At 39.4% G+C, this 23,674-nt stretch overlaps 1 protein-coding gene across 1 annotated transcript in view; it reads left to right on the plus strand.

The window, feature by feature from the left end:
- The window catches only part of ghrhrb (growth hormone releasing hormone receptor b), a 76,030-nt gene that overhangs the window by 19,436 nt on the left and 32,920 nt on the right, over nt 1–23,674 (plus strand). Inside the window, exon 2 of the mRNA XM_085137225.1 lies at nt 2,422–2,530. Coding sequence (XP_084993351.1) covers nt 2,422–2,530 — 109 coding nt within the window. The remainder of the gene's footprint in view (nt 1–2,421; nt 2,531–23,674) is intronic.

Genomic DNA, 23,674 nt, shown 5'->3' on the forward strand with positions numbered 1-23,674 from the left:
CTTGAACTCCAATTTTGAAAACAAAAACTTTTTTTCTTTTTTTATATGAAGCTCTGACTTGTATTATGAATATGAGTCTGTGGTCTGGGAGACAGTCCTGTAACTCTTTGTCTGCAAAATACAGTATATAATGACCAATGTTGGGCAATTAATTATATAGTTACTTCTTCAAAAAAGTAACTGAGTTTTGCAAACAACAAAGTTTTTTGCAGCTTTTTTACCTAAAAATGCAGCCAATGCAGTTTTTTAAATAAACATTTCAAACTATTTACAGAACAATCAGCTGTTCTGCATCACATTTGATGCCACACAAACTATTTGTGCCACTCCAAAAAATAATTTCTATCCACTATGAGATAAAGGAGAACAACAGCCTGATACCTGCAGGCCTGACAACAGGAGATGTATCACTCCTGTAACACCTGTAACATTCAGCAGTCGCCTCATTGTTCTGACACACACAACAAAACTATTGACTACACTACATACTAACTACACAAGATTTGCGCAAATCTCTCACATCTCAAAACACCGCCATCACTCCTAAAACTTCCCCCTTTCTAAACAACTAAATGCCATGTTGCCATATCATTTTTTGACTGGTCGACATGGTACATTTTTCCACCAATAGGAAAGGGTGGGGTTCTTTTTGTTTTTGACCACAGGCAGAGAGTGCTTTCGAGCGTTTTCCTTATAAAACGTTTTTACCGTTTCTTCCCACAGTAAATATAAACAACGATAGTATTCAGGAAGAAAATCAAACATTGCATATAATTTTATCATAACTCTGGGTTTACGTGGCTTATCAACACAATAAAAACTAATAAAAACATTATTTTTGGCTGGACTATGGGATAAGGTGGCATCGTTCTAATCCCATATGGGAGCAGACAGTCACTTACTGACTAACACTGCAAAACAGAATTGTTAAAGTATTAATTTTAATTTCAATTCAGGTTAGATTTCTTTTTTGTGCGCAACACAGATTTTCTGTGCGCAGAGACCGTGCCAGCAAGGTTAGGGAATATTGGTGTCAACCAAGACAGCCCTGCAACATACAGAGCCTTCAGGAACTCAGGGTGAACCTCATCCACCCCAGGGGCCCTGCCACCAAGGAGTTGTTTAACTGCCTCAGTGACCTCACCCCCAGAGATAGACAAGTTGCCCCCCTCATCCTAAGACCCTGAAGAAAACCATGAATCATCATATGAACATTACCTGATTGACGCAGTGCAAAGTTACAGAGGTTTTATTAGAGTCACAGCTAAGAGTTTTACAATTTGTCATAATTTTAAAAAGTTTACATTTCTTCGGTACTGAACAGAAGAAATGAGGCTTTCTTGTCTGTACACAATGGTAGACTGGTGTGTAAAAAGCAAACGAATAATGTAGAAAACAAAGATTTTTAAATGGGAAACTGTTCTTGAAGTACACTGAGAGGGGAAGAGAGCTGTGCAGGAAGTGTGATTTTGTGTTTGGTGGTTGTTGAAATAATTTGTGAGGTTTAAGCTGAGATTCTAGCATTTCTGGCAAAATACAAATATATATTTAAAAATCGATTCAGGATTTTAATGAATCAATATTGCTTTGTTAAAGCTAAAATCGATTTTAATCGATAAATCAATTATTGAAACCCACCCATGAAAGAAGGTCCTCGAAGTATTCCTTCCACCCCCCAACAATGTTCTCAGTCGAAGTCAGCAGTGCTTCACCCACACTATGAACAGTGCAGGTAGACCACTGCTTTCCTCTCCTGAGTCGCTTGACAGTTTGCCAGAATCTCTTCGAGGCAGTCCAAAGTCCATGGGAGACCCTACCATGGGGGCAAAAGTGGACTGAAAACATAGCCCCTCAAATCCCTGGAACACACAAACCCCTCCACCACCACGATAAGGTAATTGATTCACAGACAATTTAGTTGTTACCAGGGTTATTAGGGTAATAGTGCTCTTTCCTGTTTCTAAAAGGACAGGGCAGACAAAGAGAGGTACAACAGATGCAAATATGGCAAACTTTCATCACCTTATCATCTCAGAAGAAGGTGCTCATATATTCCTGATGTTGAAGCTCCAGTTTGGTTACTATAGGCTACAACAGTTAAACTGAATTTTTTTTTTGTATATAACTCAAAGAATTGTTTTATGTGGTGAATATTACATTACAATGTGTCTTATCAAAGCCTTTATTAATAAAAATAAGTAATAGTTTTGGGAGAGGCCAACAACAGGGTCCATATGATATTTCTTTAATATATTGTCAATAGTATAACAAAGTCCAAAACACAACCTCTACTGAACTACTGATTAATAACATTATATTTGCCATTATCATGTCCTGTAAAAGAAAATTATGGTATTTCTGCACTTCTGTGTGTCTTTCTGTGTTACTGGATGTGATGAAAGATTTTTTTCTCGCCTTCAGACAGAGGCCATCCACCCAGATTGCGCTCTGGTTGTTCAGCACATGAAGGCTGAGGAAGAATGTTATCAGATCCTCAAGCAGGAGGAGAACAACCACTCTGCTAAGACAGGTCAGCCCGTGTTTTAATCTCACAATGGGAACAGATATTTTCATGGTAGAAAGCATTTCCCACTAGGGACAAATATACAGTCTCAACAAGGTCTAACACTTACTATAGTGTTACATTAAAATGGTATTCTTTAGATTTCATATAAGGCAGATAAGCCATATGTTGTGAGGCTTCCAAACTTTTCAGAAGAATAACCAAAACACCTTTTTAGTTATGATATTTTATAATACTACATTTTCAAAATTTCACACGACACAGCATGCTCTAATGTTTTATAGAGTTAGACCTAAACCATGAACTGTTCCACTCCTTCTCCATACTTTTTTTTTCTAGCCATTATTCTGGTATAGGTTGAGCTTGATTTCATCTGTCCAAAGAATGTTTTTTCAGATTTGTGCTGGATTTTTTTTAGATGTTTTGTTAGCATCCATAATTTCTATTCTTGAGGCTTGTCACTTGCATCTTGCAGTGAACCCTCTGCATTTACTTTCATGCTGTCTTCTCTCTATGGCAGACTTGGATATGGATATGCCGACTTCCTTCAGAGTGGTCACTTGGTTGGCTGTTGTTAAGGGGTTTCTCTTCACCATGCAAATACTGTTGTCTTCTGTGGACTTCCAGGTCTTTCTTCATTGCTGAGTTGACCAGTGCTTTCTTTCATTCTCACAATTGACCAAATCAACTCCTTCTCTCCAAAACCAATGCCTTTTATCTGCTTAATTGATTATGACATAACAAAAGAACTGCCCACATCCACTCATAAAATTGCCTTTTAGTCAATCGTTCAATCACTTTTGGTTGGCTTTTGGTTTTTAAAAAGAGGGTGGAACATGCACAGGTTAAGGAGCTGAAACTCCTAAACTTGTCACGGCTGGGGCAGCAGTCCTGTGGTGTATTGAGAAAAGGATCCAAAATGTAGGTACTGGCTGGGGTGCGAGTGAGTGTTTATTTACAGAAGTGACAAAGTGGCAAAAACAGGAAGAGCAGAGCAGAGAGTTAACAAACCTAAACTGGGAAAACTAAAAAACTAACCTGAAACCAAACACTTACGGGAGGAGGAGCAAAATGCACAGAGAAAGATGGCAGAGAGAATGAACACCAGGTTACACAGAGTAATGCAGACTGACACGGAGTAACACAGACAATGCGACAGAGAGCACAGGAAAACACAGGGCTTCTATACACAGGGTGGCAATCAGGGAATGGAAGAGTGAGACAGACTTGACACGGAACTAAACCTGCAATAATAATAACAACCATAATCAAAACAGTAGCACTAAATAATCAGAACATAAATCATAATCAGAAAAACACCAAAACATAAGAAACAGAAAAAGCTGGGTCAAAATGACCCAGAACATGACAAAACTTCCCTCAAATGAAAGTTGAGACACATTATGTCCATATATAACTATACAACTATAATTGGATTATGTTTCAGTAAACAGGTAAAAAAGCAAAAACAAAGCTTGTGTCAGTGACCAAATATATATGTGGCTAACTGTATGTAAACCATTTACAACAACAACACTCTGAGCGCTCGACAGCCCCCCTACCACAATGTTTTTATTACCGTTTGCAGACGTCAGCCTGCTTTTATAACAACGTGCTGATGTCTGACTTTTGACCAATGACCGTGAAGCATTACATACTAAAATGGTATTTTGTTATCTTTACCCACATGATTAAAGCAGAACTGGCTAAAATAACTGGCCAAAATCATTACATGAGAATTTTGAGCTTTTAAGCATTCATGCGGTGTGTATTTTTGTGATCACTCTAATGTCATAGTTTTGTACTGAAAAAAATAAAAAAATGTGTTGTACAGCTCTCTCCATGCCCTTTCATATGATACATTACTAAATATGGGTTCTTGGAGATTTTTTCCAAGGTCAGCTTTGATCTTGGGTACCTATGATGAAGGTCAAGGTCAAATGCTTAGCCAACCTAGGTACTCATGTCCCCCAACACCTAGTATATTGTTGTAAAGTTTAAAGAAGACCCATAAAAATTGTGGATAAGCTAAGGTTTTTGGTGTGACCTGATTGACCTTGAGCTGTTATTGGTATCTACCATTACACAAAATCTGAGCATGATATCTTAAAAACTGTGGACATTAAACTGCCGGAAAACAGGCAGCCACACAAACAAACAAACTGAAAGGATTACATAATCTTTCTTTTGGGGGGAGAACAAACCATCTCACCTCAAAACAAAATAAAAAAAAGTGATCTTTTGAAAACCGTTGCCGTTTCCACCCCCTAAATAAAACACAGAGACGCATTACACTTGACAGTCCCTTTTCCTTGGTAGCACCTACATTTGGGGCCATCAGAAGCCAAATGGGCTCAAGTCATGTCACATAAAATTATAGCCATCCTGGGAACAATTTGAAATGTTCCATGATGTCACTGTTAAACATCCATACTGATTTTACCGTACAGTAAAAATCCAAAGCTGAAAGAGATGTTGTTTTTTTTTAATCAAGCAATATTTAAAACAGTGGTTCCTTTTACTGTTTATTTGATATCTAGGCCAACGTATATACTGTGCAGGGGTCCGTTCTTCGTACCTCGCTAAGTAAGTTAGCTGGATTTTATTGTTGACGATTTCGCGTGATCTTGATCGTTTGGTTCTCCGAAGCTCATCCGGGACTTGCTGTCATAGCAACAGATCCGTAAGCGTAAACCTGCTTGGGAGAAGGCTTACTTTATGTAAACAGGATTAGATCGCGGCCACTCAGGTATGTCCGCTTCATTTATACGAAAGCAACAGCGATATTTTTCCACTGTTTTTCCATAAATAAATATTATCAATGTAACTAAAGATAATGCAGTATTTGATTCTTTTATTGATTTCATACAGATACATACAGGTCATTTCCTAAAAAAAGGGAAATGTACTATTAATCATTCTATTTCATGTATTTGATTATTTCAGATGTAATTCATATTTTAGAGTAGTAATAGTAAATTACTTCGTGTAATCAAGATGAGAGACCACGGCTATAAAAGCGAAGGTGGATTTGGGAAGTCTGTCGCAGCCATGTCCTGTCCGTTTGTACGCGAGCAACCCATTGCGGAAGGTGCAAGATTGATAAGGAGAGTTTTCAGAATTCAGCGTATATTGCGGGATAGACAGGATCCTTTAGCTCAGCGCGACAGTGTGCTCATAGAGAGATATCGATTTTCCCGTGAGGGTATTATTTACTTAACCAACTTGTTGGATCCCTATGTTAAGAGTTCCACTCACCGTAGTCGGGCATTAACAACTGCACAAACTGTGTGCATTGCCTTGCGTTTCTTTGCGAGTGGCACGTTTCTGTACGCTGTTGGAGACGCAGAGAACATTGGCAAAAGTGCTGTCTGCCGTTCCATTGGCAAAGTATACCTGGCACTGAGGCAGAATATTCTTATATTTCACTTTTACTTGTTCCCATGTTCTAGTGGGTCCTGTTGTGGCTCTAATGTGAAAGAGGATATAATATAATATAATATAATATAATATAATATAATATAATATAATATAATATAATATAATAAATTACTTACGAGTTTAATTTGTCAGCAACTTTCTGCCAGCCCTCTCTCCTTGCTTTTGCAGCCTTTGCAGTGTTCCCTTGCGTTTTGATTAAACTCTGAAACTCCTGAAATCCCTCAATCAAGAGTTCTTGCTCTGCTGCCAAAAAATACTGAGCGCGCTCCTTCGACATTTTCGCCGACCAATCAAAGGGTTGCCGATCAATGTTTCTACTATCGATGCGTAGCCCCTTTTAAGCCACCCAGTGATCTCACATTACTCCATCCAGCTGTACTAATCATCAATAACAGGTGTGTTCGGAGAACCGGAATAGCGAGCTGAAAGTTGGCGCGATGATTTGATCTTGGATGTGTCATTTGATCTTGGATGTAGTAAGCGAGGTACGAAGAACGGACCACAGGACTGCATGTCCAGGAAAAACAAACAAACAAACAAAAACAACAACAAAACAGTCTAAAACATAACATATTTCAAGTGATTGTGCAGGCTTCAAAACTTAGAGTCTGAAGCTGGCAGAGGAGACGATGATCCTCTGAATGCCAACTGTGTGGCCAGCGGCGCAGATGGAGCAGTTACAGCGTCAAGGCTGCGATGTCGAGGCTGGAGAGCTGAGCAATGGCTGCCATGATGATGAACTCAGAGATTGAAGCCTCCTTTCCAGGAGATGGCCAGCGGTGTGGGCAGCTGTAGCAGGTAGACGAAGGTGAAAGGTTTTGATGACAAAATCCTTCATCTTTATCAACCGATGTAGCAAATCCAATAACCAAGGAAGACCAGAAACCGGTCTTTGTAGACTGTGATCAGCTTCCCCCTGGTATTCCTTACTGGGGCTTTTCAACCAATCATTCCACAACTTCTGCACTGTCATAAATCCTGAGGGGCTGAGAGCTGCTGGGTCCATAGTCGTCACGTCATTCTGTCATGCCGGCTGTGTAGCAGGACTCCAAGAACGTCACATTACTCAAAACAGCTGGAACTTTACAAAATAAACCAAAGCCTCAAATGAAATAACTGACACAATGAATCTTATGTGGAAATATCAGTAGTGATGTCATCAGACAGACAGAAACACTAATTAAGTAATAATGTTATTTAATACTGAAGAACAACAGAAAAATAAGAGGGATCAAAAATTAATTAAATGTTAGAACTTTAGGTAATTAAGGCTAAAGGGGTGTTTTGTAGTTCACTTTTTAAATTGTAAATGTAAACTTACTTTAAGTTGGTATTATTATTATTAAAAATATTACATTTTTTAAAAAATAATTATATATTTATACATCAATCCAACAGAGCAAGAGAAGATTAATGGATTCATATCTGTGAGGGATACTGGTTTTATGACTGTTAAATAGATAAAACAGATCCGGCCTGTGTGTTAAATATGTAACTATTATTTATGATATGCTATTTTAAAAAAACAACAACTTAGCATTACCTTAAAAGCATTGCTCTGTTAAAGCTGTTTTGAATTCTATAATTATATTTAAGGAATAATTTTTAAGCAATTATTTCAACTAAGCAAACACTTGCACACAAAGTTTTAGCACTGTACTATCAGGGGAAAAAAAATTCAAAACAAGAAAATCGCACTTTCCTCAGCCTTGAGTTAATGTCTTAATTTAATACAGTAACAGATTACGAGTTCCTAATTTTAATTGAAGTCCTGTTATGAAGTATGTACGTCATTTTCATTTAATCTGATGACATCTACCAATAACAATCAATTATTTTCAAGTTAAGGAATTTTGTGTTAAAATCAAAACAAGAAAAATACTGCTATGCAGTATGTATTTCGAAAAGAATAGTATAGGATACCAGTGGTCTGTAGTGTTATGGACTGCATACTGTGATATTTCCTATGTAAATTAAGAGAGAGAGAGAGATCTTATAGAGCATAGGCATCTACTTCTCAAGCATGAGGCCGAGCAGCTGTGGGATGAAAGTCTTGTCAAAATAAATCTGAAAGAACCTGGAAAAAAATGAAAATGATAATTTCTGATGTTGGTCTTTTCTGTGGAGCCTTTCCCACCCTAGGACTTTAGAAAATGCTGGAATTTCTTTCCATTTAGGAAATGAGTATTGTTGATTTACGTAGTCCATGTTTGTCTTATAATGTCATGAAGCAACACACAGTGATTTGAGGTTAGTGGTAGTCGTCTGGTTTTTCTGGATTGCTGTTTCCTTATAGTGAGATAGATAGTTTCAAAGACAGTTGACATCTGGAAGGTCAAAGAGGGTGTCATCCTCAGTCATCCTCTGGCAGAGCATGTGTTCCAAATCAATCCTCCATGTGATGCTCACAATGCTGAGTCAGAGATGGCTGTGTTGTTTCAAAGATTTCAGAGTTACATGTTCTGCTTCCAATTGGGAACTTATAAGGATGATCTTGTAATGTCCTTAGAACTGTTTTCGCATTCAAGTACTTTCCATATAGATACTAATTATAAAATATGGGCTTAAGTTACGTGAAATAAACTATCGTTTGCAATTACACAATTCACACTTTTAAGCATCAACTCTAGCATTTAGCCATAAAGCATAAAACATGGACATACTTTCTCAGTCAGAAAAATGAAGCCAATGCGAAAGTACCTTGCCTGTGAACTTTTTGCTGGTGATGTTATGGGGTCAGTCTCTTGTTTGGGGTCATACTAAATAAATAGTTCAGTTTGTTTTGTAAATCTTTTCAAAATGATGGATTGATTATGGTATGAAACACTCATTGGCCAACAATTTGTCAGCGCAAGTTGTTAGCCAATGACCTGTGGCATCATGGTTGGAGCTGACACTCCTTGTTTTTTTGCACCTAAGTTTGCAAAGGGTTTGCAAAAATCTCATCTCAAAGCTTCAAAATGAACATTCTGTGCCACCAACATGTTGTTTTTTATAATCCCACAAGTGACCAGACCTGTCAGTCTAAGCAGCCACAATTCTAATAGTAATAATCAAATACTGCAAAAAGGTGATTTAAAAATAAATAAATAAAAGTCACCAGCTTTACTATTGTTTGGAGGGATGATACCATTTGTAAAATTTTGTTTAGCTGAGAGTCCTTACCTAGAGCAAAAAGTTTAGATAGACCAAAAGGGTTGTATATTAGTTGAAGCCCCATGCATACACAATATATTATTAGCATTATTATTATTGTTATAGGGAGGAATGACCAGGTGATGGAGAACAGCCGTGTGGCCTAACTTTCCCTGACACCACACCCTGAACCCATTGCTCCACCCCTCCCCTGTAGCTGAGCCACAAACCACACCCAGCCACATTAATAATAATAATAATAATAATAATAATAATAATAATAATAATAATAATAATAGTAGTAGTAGTAATATTAAGGCTTACAAGACAAAATGAAAAGAGAAAAAATAAGAAAAAACAGTGAGATTAAAAGCAGAGTCAAAGTTAAATATCAGAGGAGCTTCTATCCCCAAGCCATCCGCACACCTGGGACATTGCGTGACAAAATCGCTGTTATCCTCGTCCACATGTAAACGCAAAAATTTTCAAAAAAAAGTTTTCAAAAACCTCCACCGTAGCAGGAGTTTTTTATTTTTTAAATCTCAGTTTATGTGTGGACAAAAAACCTGTGTACGTGTGGACGGAGCCCGAGCATGTGAAAAAGTAATGGCACAGCTGAATGAAATGAGCAAGTGAATAAGGAGATTTGCTCTTTCATTTGAACCTTCACACACGGCTAGTCTAGCTGTCCAGTACAAACTGAGCACATGCTGTGGAGATAAAACAGGTGTAGCTTGTTTCACAATTTTTTTTCCTATATTAAATGTAATTACTAAAGACATGGTTTATACAATTTAAAATATAAATAAATACAGCAATTTACAGGATTCTTGTACAAGCCAGCACATGTGTTTAGATGACATTGAATCTAATCAGGTTATTAAGTGTCACCAAACACTTCTTTCTGGGCTTCTCGTCCACAGGAAATGCATCATGATTGAACTGAAGTACATTATTGCCATTTTTATTATTTACATTACACTGGTTACATGTCAAATAAGCTCTGGGCACGGTTTACTTTTATTTTTGTCTCACCAAAAGACAAGAATGTGATGATAAAAAGCAATGTCCATAACTAAGCTCCTTAAAATTTATAGACCACTCCACCATTTCCTTCCCATCATATGAACTGTTATCAGATGATTGTAGCGCATGAAGAGGCAAATTTTAAAAGGAGGCCGGACTTGATAACAAATACTGAATCATCAATAGTGGGAGGTGAAGCTTACTTGTCACACTGAAGGCATGACTATGGTTTACTGCGGCTGTTGAGCAGGGGAGAATGTGCTGGCGGGTGCACAGGTGGAACAGCGGAGTCCAGGTAAGTGAGATCAGAAGCAGGTGAGCAAGTGTTTGGCAGTGGCTCAATTCTTCTGTAGGGTGAAATGTAACTCTCAGGAATACTAGAGACCAACAAGGAAACTTAGATTTGTCAATCTAAGAAATACATTATCTGAAGTCACTAGGAACAGGTCACGTTACCACAATAGCAGAGACAATGATCTAGCAAAGAACTGTTGCCACAGCTGATTCTGAAATATGCTGGCTCGATGAGAGAACCCAGAAGTCTGACAGAAATCAGAAATCTTGGAGAGGGCGCAAGAAACAAACCCCAGCATGTCCAAATCCTAACAAACATAAGAATAACAAATGATATTAGGAAAGAAACAAAACTGGAACATAAATCATTCTCGAAAACGAAAAGGCAGTGTGTGGACAAAGTGGATTGGACACACACAGGAAAGAATCCCAAGAGTAGTGAGTCTGTAAGGAAGATATAAAATGTGAGGTATTAGCTGTTCTCATTCTGGACTTTGTTGTAAGGAGTTGGATCATCTTGAAGAGAGGATTATACCCAATTTGCAGATGAAATATCATTTATAGAGTGCAGGAGAATTAAACATATTCAAAGAGCTGTGGATGGAATATTAGTTTAAGTCTCTTCTTCTCTGCTAGGATTGCCATGTTGAAATGTAAACCTTAGGGGCACTTTGGACAGAGTCGGTACTTCCACATCTGGTTTTCTTTCTACATGGTCAGAAAAGGGAGTTGGTTGTTTTTTTAGGCGAGATTACTCACAATACTAATTCACTTCAAACACCATGGTAGTTATTCCGCAACAGTTTTTTATTAATTTCTGCTTTTAAAACCTAAATGGAGAATATTAACTTTTTGAATTAGTTTATTGTCATTATACAGTTTTAATCATTCTGATTAAGGTTATTCTAGCCCCAAAATGAATAAATCTTTGGAGGCTATTGTTAAAGCCACTGAAGTAAATGTCTTAGCAATTTACCAAGTGCTCAGATCATTTAGTGGAGTGCTGCTGTTAATGTGTGTAGCCAGTGACTGTACTTAATGGTTAGTGTTACTCTCTGAGTATGCAATTCTGGCATTTATATATTTTCACTTAAACTTGATTTTATTTTATTTTTAATGGGGACCAGTGTACTAATATAACTTTGTATCAAGATGGTACCTTATACATTGTCGCAGAAAGACTTGCAGTGTTAAGCCTTTATTATACACTGTTGCAGACACAGATATGGACACTAAGTAGTCATTTCTATTATATCTCACACAAACAAAACATGTATTATGAAGGCATTATAGAATATGTGAAAACAGCCTTCAGACTTTATCACTTTCCTGCGTTTATGGGCTCAGTCACTCATTTTGGATCATAATGAGTAAAACACTGAGTCTGATTGACCCTATTATCCAAGCCACATTGGCTAATGACTTGATTGACAATCCAGTATGCATGTGGGTTTCACTATCAGATCACACCTGACTTTAAAACACTAAGATGGTAATATCAAGGCCTCATAATGTTACTTCACAAAGCAGCTGTTGTAGCTACATCCATTGTCTAGATCAGGATCCACCCTTTAAAGTAAAACAGAAATAAACTAAAAGACGGACCGAGACTGAACTCTTACAAACAATGTAGCAGAGAGGCGAACACAGGAGGCACATGAAAAAGAAAAGCTCTTGGCAAAGCAACATAGGACAACAATAGAAATCATGGATCAATATTCAACAACCCAAAGGAAGAAGATTTAAGTTATAACATGTAGCGAGTTAATCTGACAGAAGAAGGTACAATGCACTGTATTACATTGATACAAAAGCCCAGAACATAAGGCAGGGGCTCCTAAATGAATAAATAAAGGGTTTGTAATCATTTGAGTGACAATTTGGCCGTCAAGGTTAAAACAGGACATGTAAAGCACACCAAAACCCTTTTCTGTTTCTTTCAGCTGTCCATTGGCAGAGAGTTTTGGCAGCTGAAATGTTAAACTTTGTTTTGTTACCCCCCCAAAATAAATAAAATGTTTTCCTCTAAAACTTCGGCTTAGGCTTGGTGTACAGTTTAAATTTGCTATATACTATTCATAAAATATATATTAATACTACAGCAGTTAGCCTAAAGGGAAAAAATCTACATGATCTGGTTCCTCATGTCTGTCTGCATAGCTTGATGTTTGGGCTATTCCTGCTTCTCTGTTCTGTCACTTCCACCTTTGCACAATCCTCTCATTCTCAATTTTCTTATAGCCAGTTATTACACTATTCAGACCGTTTTTTGTGGAACTCTCAGTTTTACATATCTTCCTGGAGGTACAGAGCCTTACTCAAAGTCTCTGTGAGCCATCTGTTAAGTGTAATCATAACCACCAGTATTTAGACTCTGGAGCCCTGTCCTATTTCTTACCTTGATACACTTACACCATGCTGCTCAGTTGCTTCAGACTGTAAACAGCCAAAATACTTCTATTGCATAAACTCTTGTACAATCACTAATGTTCCTTACTTTCACAGAGTTCTCCAAATAATTCTTTTTTTTTTAATTTTCCAGAAAATTTGAGTAGCTAAATCTAAAATACATTCATATGGCTTAGTAATAGTAATAGTAGTAATCCCAATTGTCAGATTGACATTATTCATTGACATTTTAGTAAATCCATTATTAAATTATTAACAGTCAAAATAATCTGATTGTGTTAATATTGACACAAGAAGCTACTGTTGGTTTATTGATGAGGAAAACTGTGGGTTTGCTTGTGTAAAAATGATGAATTATAGTAGCTAAATTGTTTTCCATGCAATTTCAAATGAAAATGCTAGTGAAAACTGTTGGGAAATATAGGTACTTTCTTTACACATTAAATTTATGCAAACTCATTACATGAAGGTTTTATGCCTTAATCTGTATCACAATGCAATGATAATAAAGGGCAGGTATTGTGGTACATGTATCAGAGGTCCCTTTTTTGTAATATCAGTCGTACTGTCACAGCAGCAGCAATGTGCATGCTTTTTATTGAACGATGAAACACTGGACAGTTATAGCAGGGGGTAGTTGTAGCCAGATAGGAATAATCTCGAGATATTGTAAAGGCAGTGTAAGGGGTATACAGGAAATATGTTTTAACTGACACTAAATTAGTGTAATTTTCCTTCAGCTGTCGTCAGAATTGATTAAACCTTCGTCAGGCTAATCCAGACAGTTATTGTTTACTTGTATATGCTTTTTGAATTCAAAATTTGAATTGATCTTTTTTACCCTTGTGTTTTGAGCCATAAGTGCCCATGAGAGCTTAAAGTGCATATTTATCAGTTAATTGTAGCAAACTTGGTTAGTAGCCTGTATCTATGAACTGTAAAACTGCAAAACACACAGTTCCACATCTGCTAATTAGTAACAGACTAAATAAAAGTTAGAAATTCACTCATAAAAATTGTAGGACAGCCTTCTTGGATGGCCAATGCCAAATAGTAGGTCTTAATAATCACCACATACTTTCCTTAGAAATGCTCCAAAAGGCACAGACAGCCCAAACATAGTCAAGTGGTCAAGTTGAGACTTGAATTAGCAGAGGTGAAGCCTAGTGATCAGTTTCCCGCTGCAGCTTACTTTAGCCCTGGAGGGTGCCGCTTTAAAAAATCCCAATCCACGAATCTAAGAAAACACAGCAACAAAATTCAAATCTTTACCTCACCACCTTAGTGTGTGTGTGTGTGTGTGTGTTTAACTAATCTCTGCAAATGTTCAACAAAATATTACGCTAAGGCTGTGGGTAACTTGTTAATCATGTGCGCATCTCTTAGGATCTGTCTTTTGTTTTATTATGTCAGCCCTGTATGAATGCATTATTATGTTGAAGAAAAATCACATTGTTTGACAATGAAAAAACAAATGTGACACAAACCTAGAAACCAGAGACTTTGTTTGCCTTGTTGCCATAGGGCCTATTATGCTGAAATGTGCAAAGGTGTGTGCATCAATAAGATGTTCATGCATGGTGAGCATAATGATGCTCTTTACATCAATCTGTCACACAGACCATTGATGCTACTAGAATTATGGAGTCTCTGATGGAAGTAATTACTGACAGCATGAAAAAACAAAGGTCTTTCTGCTATGGATACTTTCTGCTAATAGAACACAAATCGCAACTAATAATACTGAGTAAGAAGAACCTGCCATTCATCTTTTGTGTCATCCTGTAATGCTTTTATTGCTACATATGAAGGGTTCCATCCTGCCTATGGAGTGTAGTTACACACGCCAAGTTGAATAAAAGCACTGCATTCATTAGTACCAACCAGTCCTTAGTCTCTTTGTGGCAGTTTATTACTTGGAGGGTCATTAACGAATTTATATTAACAACATGCTGTTTTCATTCATCATTCCATTCATGGACAATAGTTATGATGCAGAAGCCGGTGGATGTGGTGGGGGTTATGGGGGTTCCAATGTTTGCTTCATCACTGCTTTGGCAGCCAATCTTCCAGCACTAGCCAAGAGCTGTGTTTTATTATGAATGAGTGGCGGGGTGTCTTTTTGCATAGCTCTTTTAATTGACACAGGAGCAAGGAGCTTTGATGTATAAGATGTGGTGGTGGAGAGACTGAATCCTCATTACTGCTCTCTTTTAAACTCTGCCACCCTCTCCGTGCCTCCCTCGCTTGGAGCAAAGCAGACTGCAGGGAGAACTCATCAGGCAAGTGAGGGGAACAGCAGAGACAGAGTGTGGGTAGAGAGGAGGGCTGAGGACGACACCAAATGAAATTCCTTTTCACTTTCCCATAGTGGGGAAAACCCAATGAAAAATAACACCCTGAATCCTGTAGTACCTGCAGAATCCCAATGTTCTAATGAAGGAACTTCTAAAACAAAGCTACAGGAGTAACAATAGGACATACAATATTTTACTGTATGGAATGGCACAAACATGACACATAAGAACATTCATGTTACATACATTTTTTTACAGGACTGCAGTGCAGTGAAGAACTGAATATGCCCCATGATCCAACAGCTTACAGAGCCAACTTTAGCAGCAGTAACTTGAAGTAATTTCTCTATGACTTTATGACCCCATTACATCATTTTTGGCGAATTTTGGCCCATTCTTCTTCAAAATGTTGCTTCATTGAGCATTTGTTTATACATAGTTGTATCTGGAGTTGACAGGTGTGCCGGTGTGTCCAAATCAAATTACTCTTTTAAGATGACGTAACAGCAAGATGCAGCCTGTTTCACTGAGTCTCCATTTCACCATGTGTTGAAATTGTGGACTTCAAACTACATACCAGTTTTTAAATTGTAAGATTAAAAACAGATATATTGTCATTACGTTTAGTGTATGGCAACATGTGGCATTTGGTTACTAGGAAAAGGGGAAAGGAGTGACTGGAGCAAGTGAGAGAGCAAGAGCGCCATTGAGAGTTTTGAAATGTGAGACATGTGTGTTTGGAGTGCGTAATCAGTGTGTAGCGTTGTGTTTGTTTCTGTAAAGAGTTTTTAACATCCATCCATCCATCCATCCATCCATTCATCTTCATCCGCTTTATCAGATCGGGGTCGGGGGGGGCAGCAGCCTAAGCAGAGAGGCCCAGACCTCCCTCTCCCCAGCCACCTCCTCCAGCTTATCCGGGGGAACAGCAAAGCGTTCCCAGGCCAGCCAAGAGATATAATCTCTCCAGCGTGTCCTGGGTCTGCCCCGGGGCCTCCTCCCGGTGGGACATGCCCGGAACACCTCACCCAGGAGGCGCCCAGGGGGCATCCTTGTCAGATGCCCGAACCACCTCAGCTGGCTCCTTTCGATGTGGAGCAGCAGCGGCTCTACTCTGAGCCCCTCCCGGATGGCCAAACTTCTCACCGTATCTCTAAGGGAGAGGCCAGCCACCCTTCGGAGGAAGCCCATTTCTGCCGCTTGTATCCGCGATCTCGTTCTTTCGGTCACTACCCACAGCTCGTGGCCATAGGTGAGGGTAGGGACGTAGATTGACCGGTAAATTGAGAGCTTCGCTTTTACACTCAGCTCCCTCTTCACCATGACGGACCAGTGCAGCGTCCGCATTACTGCAGCTGCAGCCCCAATCCTTCTGTCGATCTCCGGCTCCCTTCTCCCATCACTCGCGAACAAGACCCCGAGATACTTGAACTCCTCCACTTGGGGCAGGAACTCATCCCCGACCCGGAGTGGGCACTCCACCCTTTTCCGGCTGAGAACCATGGCCTCAGATTTGGAGGTGCTGATCCTCATTCTCGCTGCTTCACTCTCGGCTGCGAACCGTTCCAGTGCGAGCTGGAGGCCCTCACCTGATCAAGCCAACAGAACCACAAATCATCCGCAAAAATCAGAGATGAGATTCTGAGGCCACCAAAGTGAAAGCCCTCCGCCACTTGGCTGTGCCTAGAAATCCTGTCCATAAAAATTATGAACAGAATCGGTGACAAAGGGCAGTCCTGGCGGAGCCCATCACCCACCGGGAACGAGTCCGACTTATTGACGGCAATGCGAACCAAGCTCTTGCAACGGTTGTATAGGGATCGAATGGCCCGTAGCAATGGGCCAGACACCCCATACTCCCGCAACACCTCCCACAGGACACCCTGAGGGACACGGTCGAATGCCTTCTCCAAGTCCACAAAACACATGTAGACTGGTTGGGCAAACTCCCATGCACCCTCAAGTATCCTTGAGAGGATAAAGAGCTGGTCCAGTGTTCCGCGAGCAGGACAAAAACCGCATTGTTCCTCCTGTATCTAGCGGACGAACTCTTCTTTCCAGCACCCTGGCATAGACTTTCCCGGGGAGGCTGAGGAGTGTGATCCCCCTGTAGTTGGAACACACCCTCCGGTCCCCCTTCTTAAAGATGGGGACCACCACCCCGGTCTGCCAATCCACGGGTACTGCCCCTGGTCTCCACGCAACATTGCAGAGGCGTGTCAACCAGGACAGCCCTACAACGTCCAGAGCCTTCAGGAACTCGGGGCGGACCTCATCAACACCAGGGGCTCTGCCACCAAGGAGTTGTTTAACTGCCTCAGTGACCTCGCCCCCGGAAATTAGCGGGTCATTCCCCTCATCCCCAGTGGGATTAAGGAGGTCCTCGAAGTATTCCTTCCACCACCTGACAATTTTCTCAGTCTACGTCAGCAGCGCTCCGCCAGCACTATACACAGTGCAGGTAGAGCACCGCTTTCCCCTCCTGAGACGCCTGACGGTTTGCCAGAATCTCTTCGAGGCAGTCCGAAAGTCTTTTTCCATGGCCTCTCCGAACTCCTCCCACTGAGTTTTTGCTTCAGCCACTGCCCGAGCCGCATTCCGCTTGGCCTGTCGATACCTGGTTTAAATAACTGTACAAAAAGCAGCCGAGGCATTGGCTGCATTGGATTGGATTGGATGATTTTTAAAAAAATCACAATATATATTTGCATTTCAAGTTTTGAAAATGATTTGTTAAACATGTTGGTTGGTTTGTCAGAGTAAAAGACAAAATCTAACCTTTTCATACTTGTATGGTTTTTGTGTGATTTCAGGTTAATTGTATTAACAAAGTATATCAAAATGTAAAAACTAACTGTAAATTCAAGCCAAGTTTTAGCTGTCGGTTAGACAACCTCACACTCCATTATAGGAGTTCATGGTTGATGACTTAAATGTGTCCAGGTCCTGTGGCTGCAAAACAAACCCAAAATTACATCTCCTCAACCAACATGCTCGCCAGATTCTATGAGATGTTTGCGCAGATATGCTGTGTTTGGTTTTTACCAAATATGGCACTCTGCATAATGGTCAAACATGTCCACTTTGGTCTTGTCTTACCAACAAGCCGTACTTGATTAATCTTTTTCTAATTGTCCTCTCGCGAACTGTAATATTTAACATACTAACTGAGACCTGTAGAGTTTGAGCTGAAGCCACATTAGCAACTTTTATAAAGGTGATCAGACTTGCTGTTGAGCAGTTACTCATGTGTGTTTAATTATCAGCACCTGGCTGCTGTTTTACACTCCTAACTCCTCTTGGAGCAATAATGGGGTGCTTAGTGTTTCCACGCACTGGTTCTGTATGTTGTGTTGTCTTCTGCTAAATAAATAATGACAGTGTAATGTGTCATGCTTTATTGTTCAGCTGAGATTGTATTTATCTCATTTTAAGACCTGTTAAGTATCACATTACTCTTTAAGATGCCCTGAAAAACAAAACCTTCACCTTAACTGTAACACTCTTTTAGAGTGTGCTATTACCACAGTCACAGGTTAGTCATAGACTATTACTCATGTTTAAAAAAATTGAATAATATGTGTAAAGTTAGATAAACTTAGATAAGCAGAAGAGAACGAATGGCTGGATGGGTTTAGGAATTATAGGCTTTTTATAAATGTTAATACATATACATTTTCAGAGGCTCAAAATTATTGGATGAACACACATGATTTGAAATATCATATTAAAAGATAAAATCATTTTTAATAATTGGATAAAAATCCAAATTCAGTGAATTGCTACATGAAACCTATGGACATTACTAAATGCTGCATTTCCTCCCGTGAGATGTCTATCAAACCTTTATTTCCCCTTAAGTTGCTGTTTGTTTGTGGGTCTCTCTGCATTCAATTTTATATTTATTAACTACTTTTAATAAAAGCATGCTGGGCTAGGCTGAAGGATGACTGACATTGGCATTGAAGAGTATCTTGTTATTTTGCTTTAGGGAATTTGCACCTTGTTGCAAACCTGTTTTTACATTCAGGATGGTGTCTCTTGATTTTACACTTTGAAAGTGAAACACCTGCCTCCTGAAGAACATTCTTGATTTACCCTTTGACCCTACTGGGAACTATTTGCAGTGTTGTGGTGACCAGAGACTATGGATAGTGAACGTCATTTGGCAGCTAGAGGTGACACAAATTGGTGATAAACTTTTAAAGCGATTACCAATGTCAGCATGGATTGAGATATTACTTGGCAGTAAATACGTTTTTGCCAAGGGCTACCTAGGCAACCAGGGCCCGGAAAGTCGACAAACAACCAGCTTTCAGTTTCAAACTAATGAAGATCAAGTGAATTACTTCGAGCTGTGAATGCAACTGTATGACTCACAGGCTTTTTCTTAACTATGTAAATACATCTATCATCATGCACTTTTTTGATGCTGTTGGCATTTATTCTTTTTAAGAACACATCAGTTTTTGAGTTGACCAATCCAAATGTTTTCTCTTTCATGGATTTATGGTTCATGTTTTTTTTAATCTAATGATGGCTCCTCTCACTTGCACAGGCATCTCTTTTGAACTCGTATTTTAAATTACTAATGATGATGATGATGATGATGATATAATAATAATAATAACAATAACAATAACAATAACAATAATAATACATTTTATTTGAGGGCACCCTTCTAAAACCCAAGGTCACCTTACAAAGAGAAAACAACATCAATAAAACAGTAGATTAAAATAGATTCTAATAAATTAAAATACAGAAACCAGCAAAATACAACTACAAACAACAAATTTAAAAAAACAAACAAAAAAACCCCACGAGTTGACAGCAAGTATTAAAGCGAGTAAGCCAGGTTAAACAAGTAGGTTTTGAGTTGTGACTTAAGCAAGGGAAGGGAATCCATTTCTTAAGGCTGAAGGAAGTGAGTTCCAGAGTCGAGGGGCAGAGCGACTGAAAGCTTACCATAGTGGTAAGGCAAGCAGAAGGAACAACAAGATGAGTGCCAGATGAAGATCTGAGAGAGCGGGAAACTGTGGTGATATGAAGCAGATCACAGAGATAAGGAGGGGCAAGGTTATGAATACACACACGAGAACAAAGATTTTATCTTAGTTTATCCTGGCTTTTATGGGCAACTAGTGAGGCTGTTGAAGAATTAGGGTAATAAATGGCCTGTATTTGTATAGCGCTTTTCTAGTCCCTAAGGACCCCAAAGTGCTTTACACAACCTGTCATCCACCATTCACACACACATTCACACACTGGTGATGGCAAGCTACATTGTAGCCACAGCCACCCTGGGGCGCACTGACAGAGGTGAGGCTGCCAGACACCAAGGACACAACGAGCCGGGGCTCGAACCGCGTCCACCTGCACCTGAGGACCCGGCCTTCGTGGTCCAAGTGGGCCGGGTCCTCCGAAAGCCGAGTAAGCCGGAAGTGAGCGACTGTGAAATTGGACGGTCTAGCCTTCAGAATTACGTCATGAGCTCTCTTGGTGGAGTGAAACTCTGCCGTCTGTTCCTTGCTATCTAAAATATAACCGGACGCTGGCGTAAATTCTCGACCATCTCACACTTCTTTTTAATCAGTTCTCTGTTTGACGTTTATTCAGCTGTGTGAAAACCCCGGAGGAACCCACCCGAGGGATTAATAAAGTTTTATTTAATGTAATTTAATCTAATAACTTTAATCTCAGCCAAACCGATTTAGTCATGAACAAATAAAACACTGAAAAAAGCCAAACAATAACATGTTTAAGTTATTTAAGTGACTTATATATCATGTTTAACCTGAGGAGCAAAAGACCGCGGGGGTTTGAAAACAATGTGCCAGGAGTTTGCTGTTCTCCCCGGCTCAGATATTTGAAGTTTACACAGCTACATTCTCGCCTGAAAATATGTTAAAGTTTATTTTGCGACCCACAAAGAGTAGTAAGAGTAATATTAAAACTAAGTAGCTGCATCAGTAGTAGTCATTGTTGGAAACTGGAATTGCCTGAGCCAATCTGGTATATGGTTTTTCAATTTTGTTGTCCGGGTGGAAAATCGGGAGAAATTCGGGAGAATGGTGGCTCGGGAAGATTTTCGGGAGGGGCACTGAAATTGTTCATAGAGATTATGGTCATTGAGGTATGAGTGAAGCTGGAAGGCAACAACTTTCTCAAGGATTTTCGAAATAAAGGCGAGGTTTGATATAGGGTGGAGATTATCAAAGTTATTGGGATCTGCACCAGGCTTTTTGAGAATTGGAGCAACAGAAGCAGTTTTCAGGGGTGGAGGAATAATTCCAGTGTTAAGGGAAGAGTGGATAATACTAGTTATGAGAGGAGCCAATGAGGGAAGACAAGCTTTAACTAATACAGTGGGAAGAGGGTCGAGCTGACAAGTGGATGATTTTGATTTTTGAATAAGATTTAATAAATCAGCTATGGAGGGAAGAGTAAAACTTGAAAATAACTGGGAGGAAGACAGTGAGGAAAACAAAGTCTACTTCACAGTTTGTTTTCGCTGCTCTTGCGGCGACCAGCAGGTTGTCTCTGTCTGTCAGTGTCAGTGTTTTAACTTATTTTATTTCATTCTTGAGTTATGTTTTTATTTTTTTGAGCATGAGGAAATCCTACAGCATCGGCTTGTGCTTTGTGGAACTTCTTTTAACGAAGATGGGATTTTTATTTCGCATGTTTTTATTGGCAATCCTGACGGTTGTTTGGAGTCATTGCTATTCACAAACAATTACATACTCATGGGAGTTTCTTCTGGATCTTCGGTGGAAAGGCCCGTCTCTGGACTCTTTTCACCCTCCAGTGTTTTCCAGCTCTGGATTATCTGGTAACCACAAGGGCACTCTCGTTTTTAACAGAGTCAAAGCAAGGAAGCGGGGTAAGAAGGGAGGCCTACGTCAGCGATTGAGGAAGCAAATACGATACGCTTTACTCCTCTCTGAGGAGTAAATTGGATGAACTGCATTTGAATGTCGTACATTTACGGGACTACAGGGATACATGTCTAATGGCATTCACAGAGACTTGGCTCAGGGATTCTGACCCTGATTCTTCTCTGGAATTAAAGGGCTTCGGGTTCCCATACGTCTGGATCGAGACCCCAGAGCTACCCAGAAATCTCAAGGAGGAGGGGTGTGTTTGTATATAAATCAGAAATGGTGTAAAAATGTTACTGTTCGTAAACAAGTGTGTCTGCCTGACACTGAGTTCCTCTCTGTGTCTTTGAGGCCGTTTTATCTGCCGAGGGAATTCCCACAGATTAACGTCACCGTTGTTTACATCCATCCTAAAGCGAATCCTAAGAATGTGACTGGCACCATCTCCAACGTCATCCACTCACTACAATCTCTCTCCTGAGGCCCCTAATATTGTTCTTGGGGACTTTAATCGCTGCGATGTGAAGAAAACACTGAGCAGTTTTTATCAGTATGTGAACTGTCCCACACGCTTCAATAAGACTCTGGATCTATGTTACAGTTCCATAAAAGGTGCAACCAGACTGGTCAGTGTTTACAGAATCATGTAGAGACATTAAGGAACTCACTGACGTTGTCTGCAGCTATATCTCCTTTTGCAGAGACATGATTATCCCTTCAAAGGTTGTGCATTTTTCCCTAATAACAAACCATGGTCTTCAAAAGCTCTTGTGAGGCTGATTCATGAAAGGAAATTCAGCTTTTATTCAAGGGAATATCTTGAAAGTTAGAGAAATTAGGAAGGAGATCAGATCAGAAATTTAAAAAGCCAAAATAAAATACAAGGATAAATTAGAGGCGAAGATGGGTAGCAATAACTTAAGGGTTGCCTGAGCAGGTGGTCACTGTTACAGTGACTGTAATAAGATAAGTCTCCCTGGTTTTAGTTCAGACTCTCAGTTAGCCAATGAGCTGAATTGATTTTATTTGAGATTTAATGATAATTATAATTTTAGGAATACACTTGATTTCTTAATAGAGAGGACCAGAGCCCCCCCCCCAGCTTTGTTCTTTGATCTTTTTAAAATGAGTAAGACTAATAAACGTCCAGGTCCTGATAATATTTGTGGCCAGGTGCACTGAACAATTATGCAGTATTTTTTTATTACATCTTTCTTTTATCACTTCAGCAACAGAAGGTTCCAGAGGTATGGAAAAAAATCTATTATTTCTCCAGTTGCTAAGACCACAAAACCTACATCATTAAATGATTTTAGGCCTGTCGCTTTAACATTAGTGATGAAGTCCTTTGAAAAATTTGTCAGGAAGGAGATCCTGCAGCAAGTAGAAAATCTTATCGACCCACTACAATTTGCGTACAGGCCTCGTAGAGGTGTTGATGATGCAGTGGTCACTGTGTTGAATTTCCTTTATCGCCATCTTGATGGTGCTAAAGCTCATACTCGGCTCTTATTTATTGATTTTTCTTCAGCTTTTAATACCATCCAGCCACATCTTTTAGTTGATAAACTTCTTAACCAGTTTAAACTTGATTTTAATCTTGTTGGTTTGATTTTAGACTTTTTAACTGACAGATCTCAGTGTGTGAGAGTAAACCGCTGTTT

Source organism: Neolamprologus multifasciatus, chromosome 17 (assembly GCF_963576455.1).
Source record: "Neolamprologus multifasciatus chromosome 17, fNeoMul1.2, whole genome shotgun sequence".
Lineage (NCBI taxonomy): Eukaryota > Metazoa > Chordata > Actinopteri > Cichliformes > Cichlidae > Neolamprologus > Neolamprologus multifasciatus.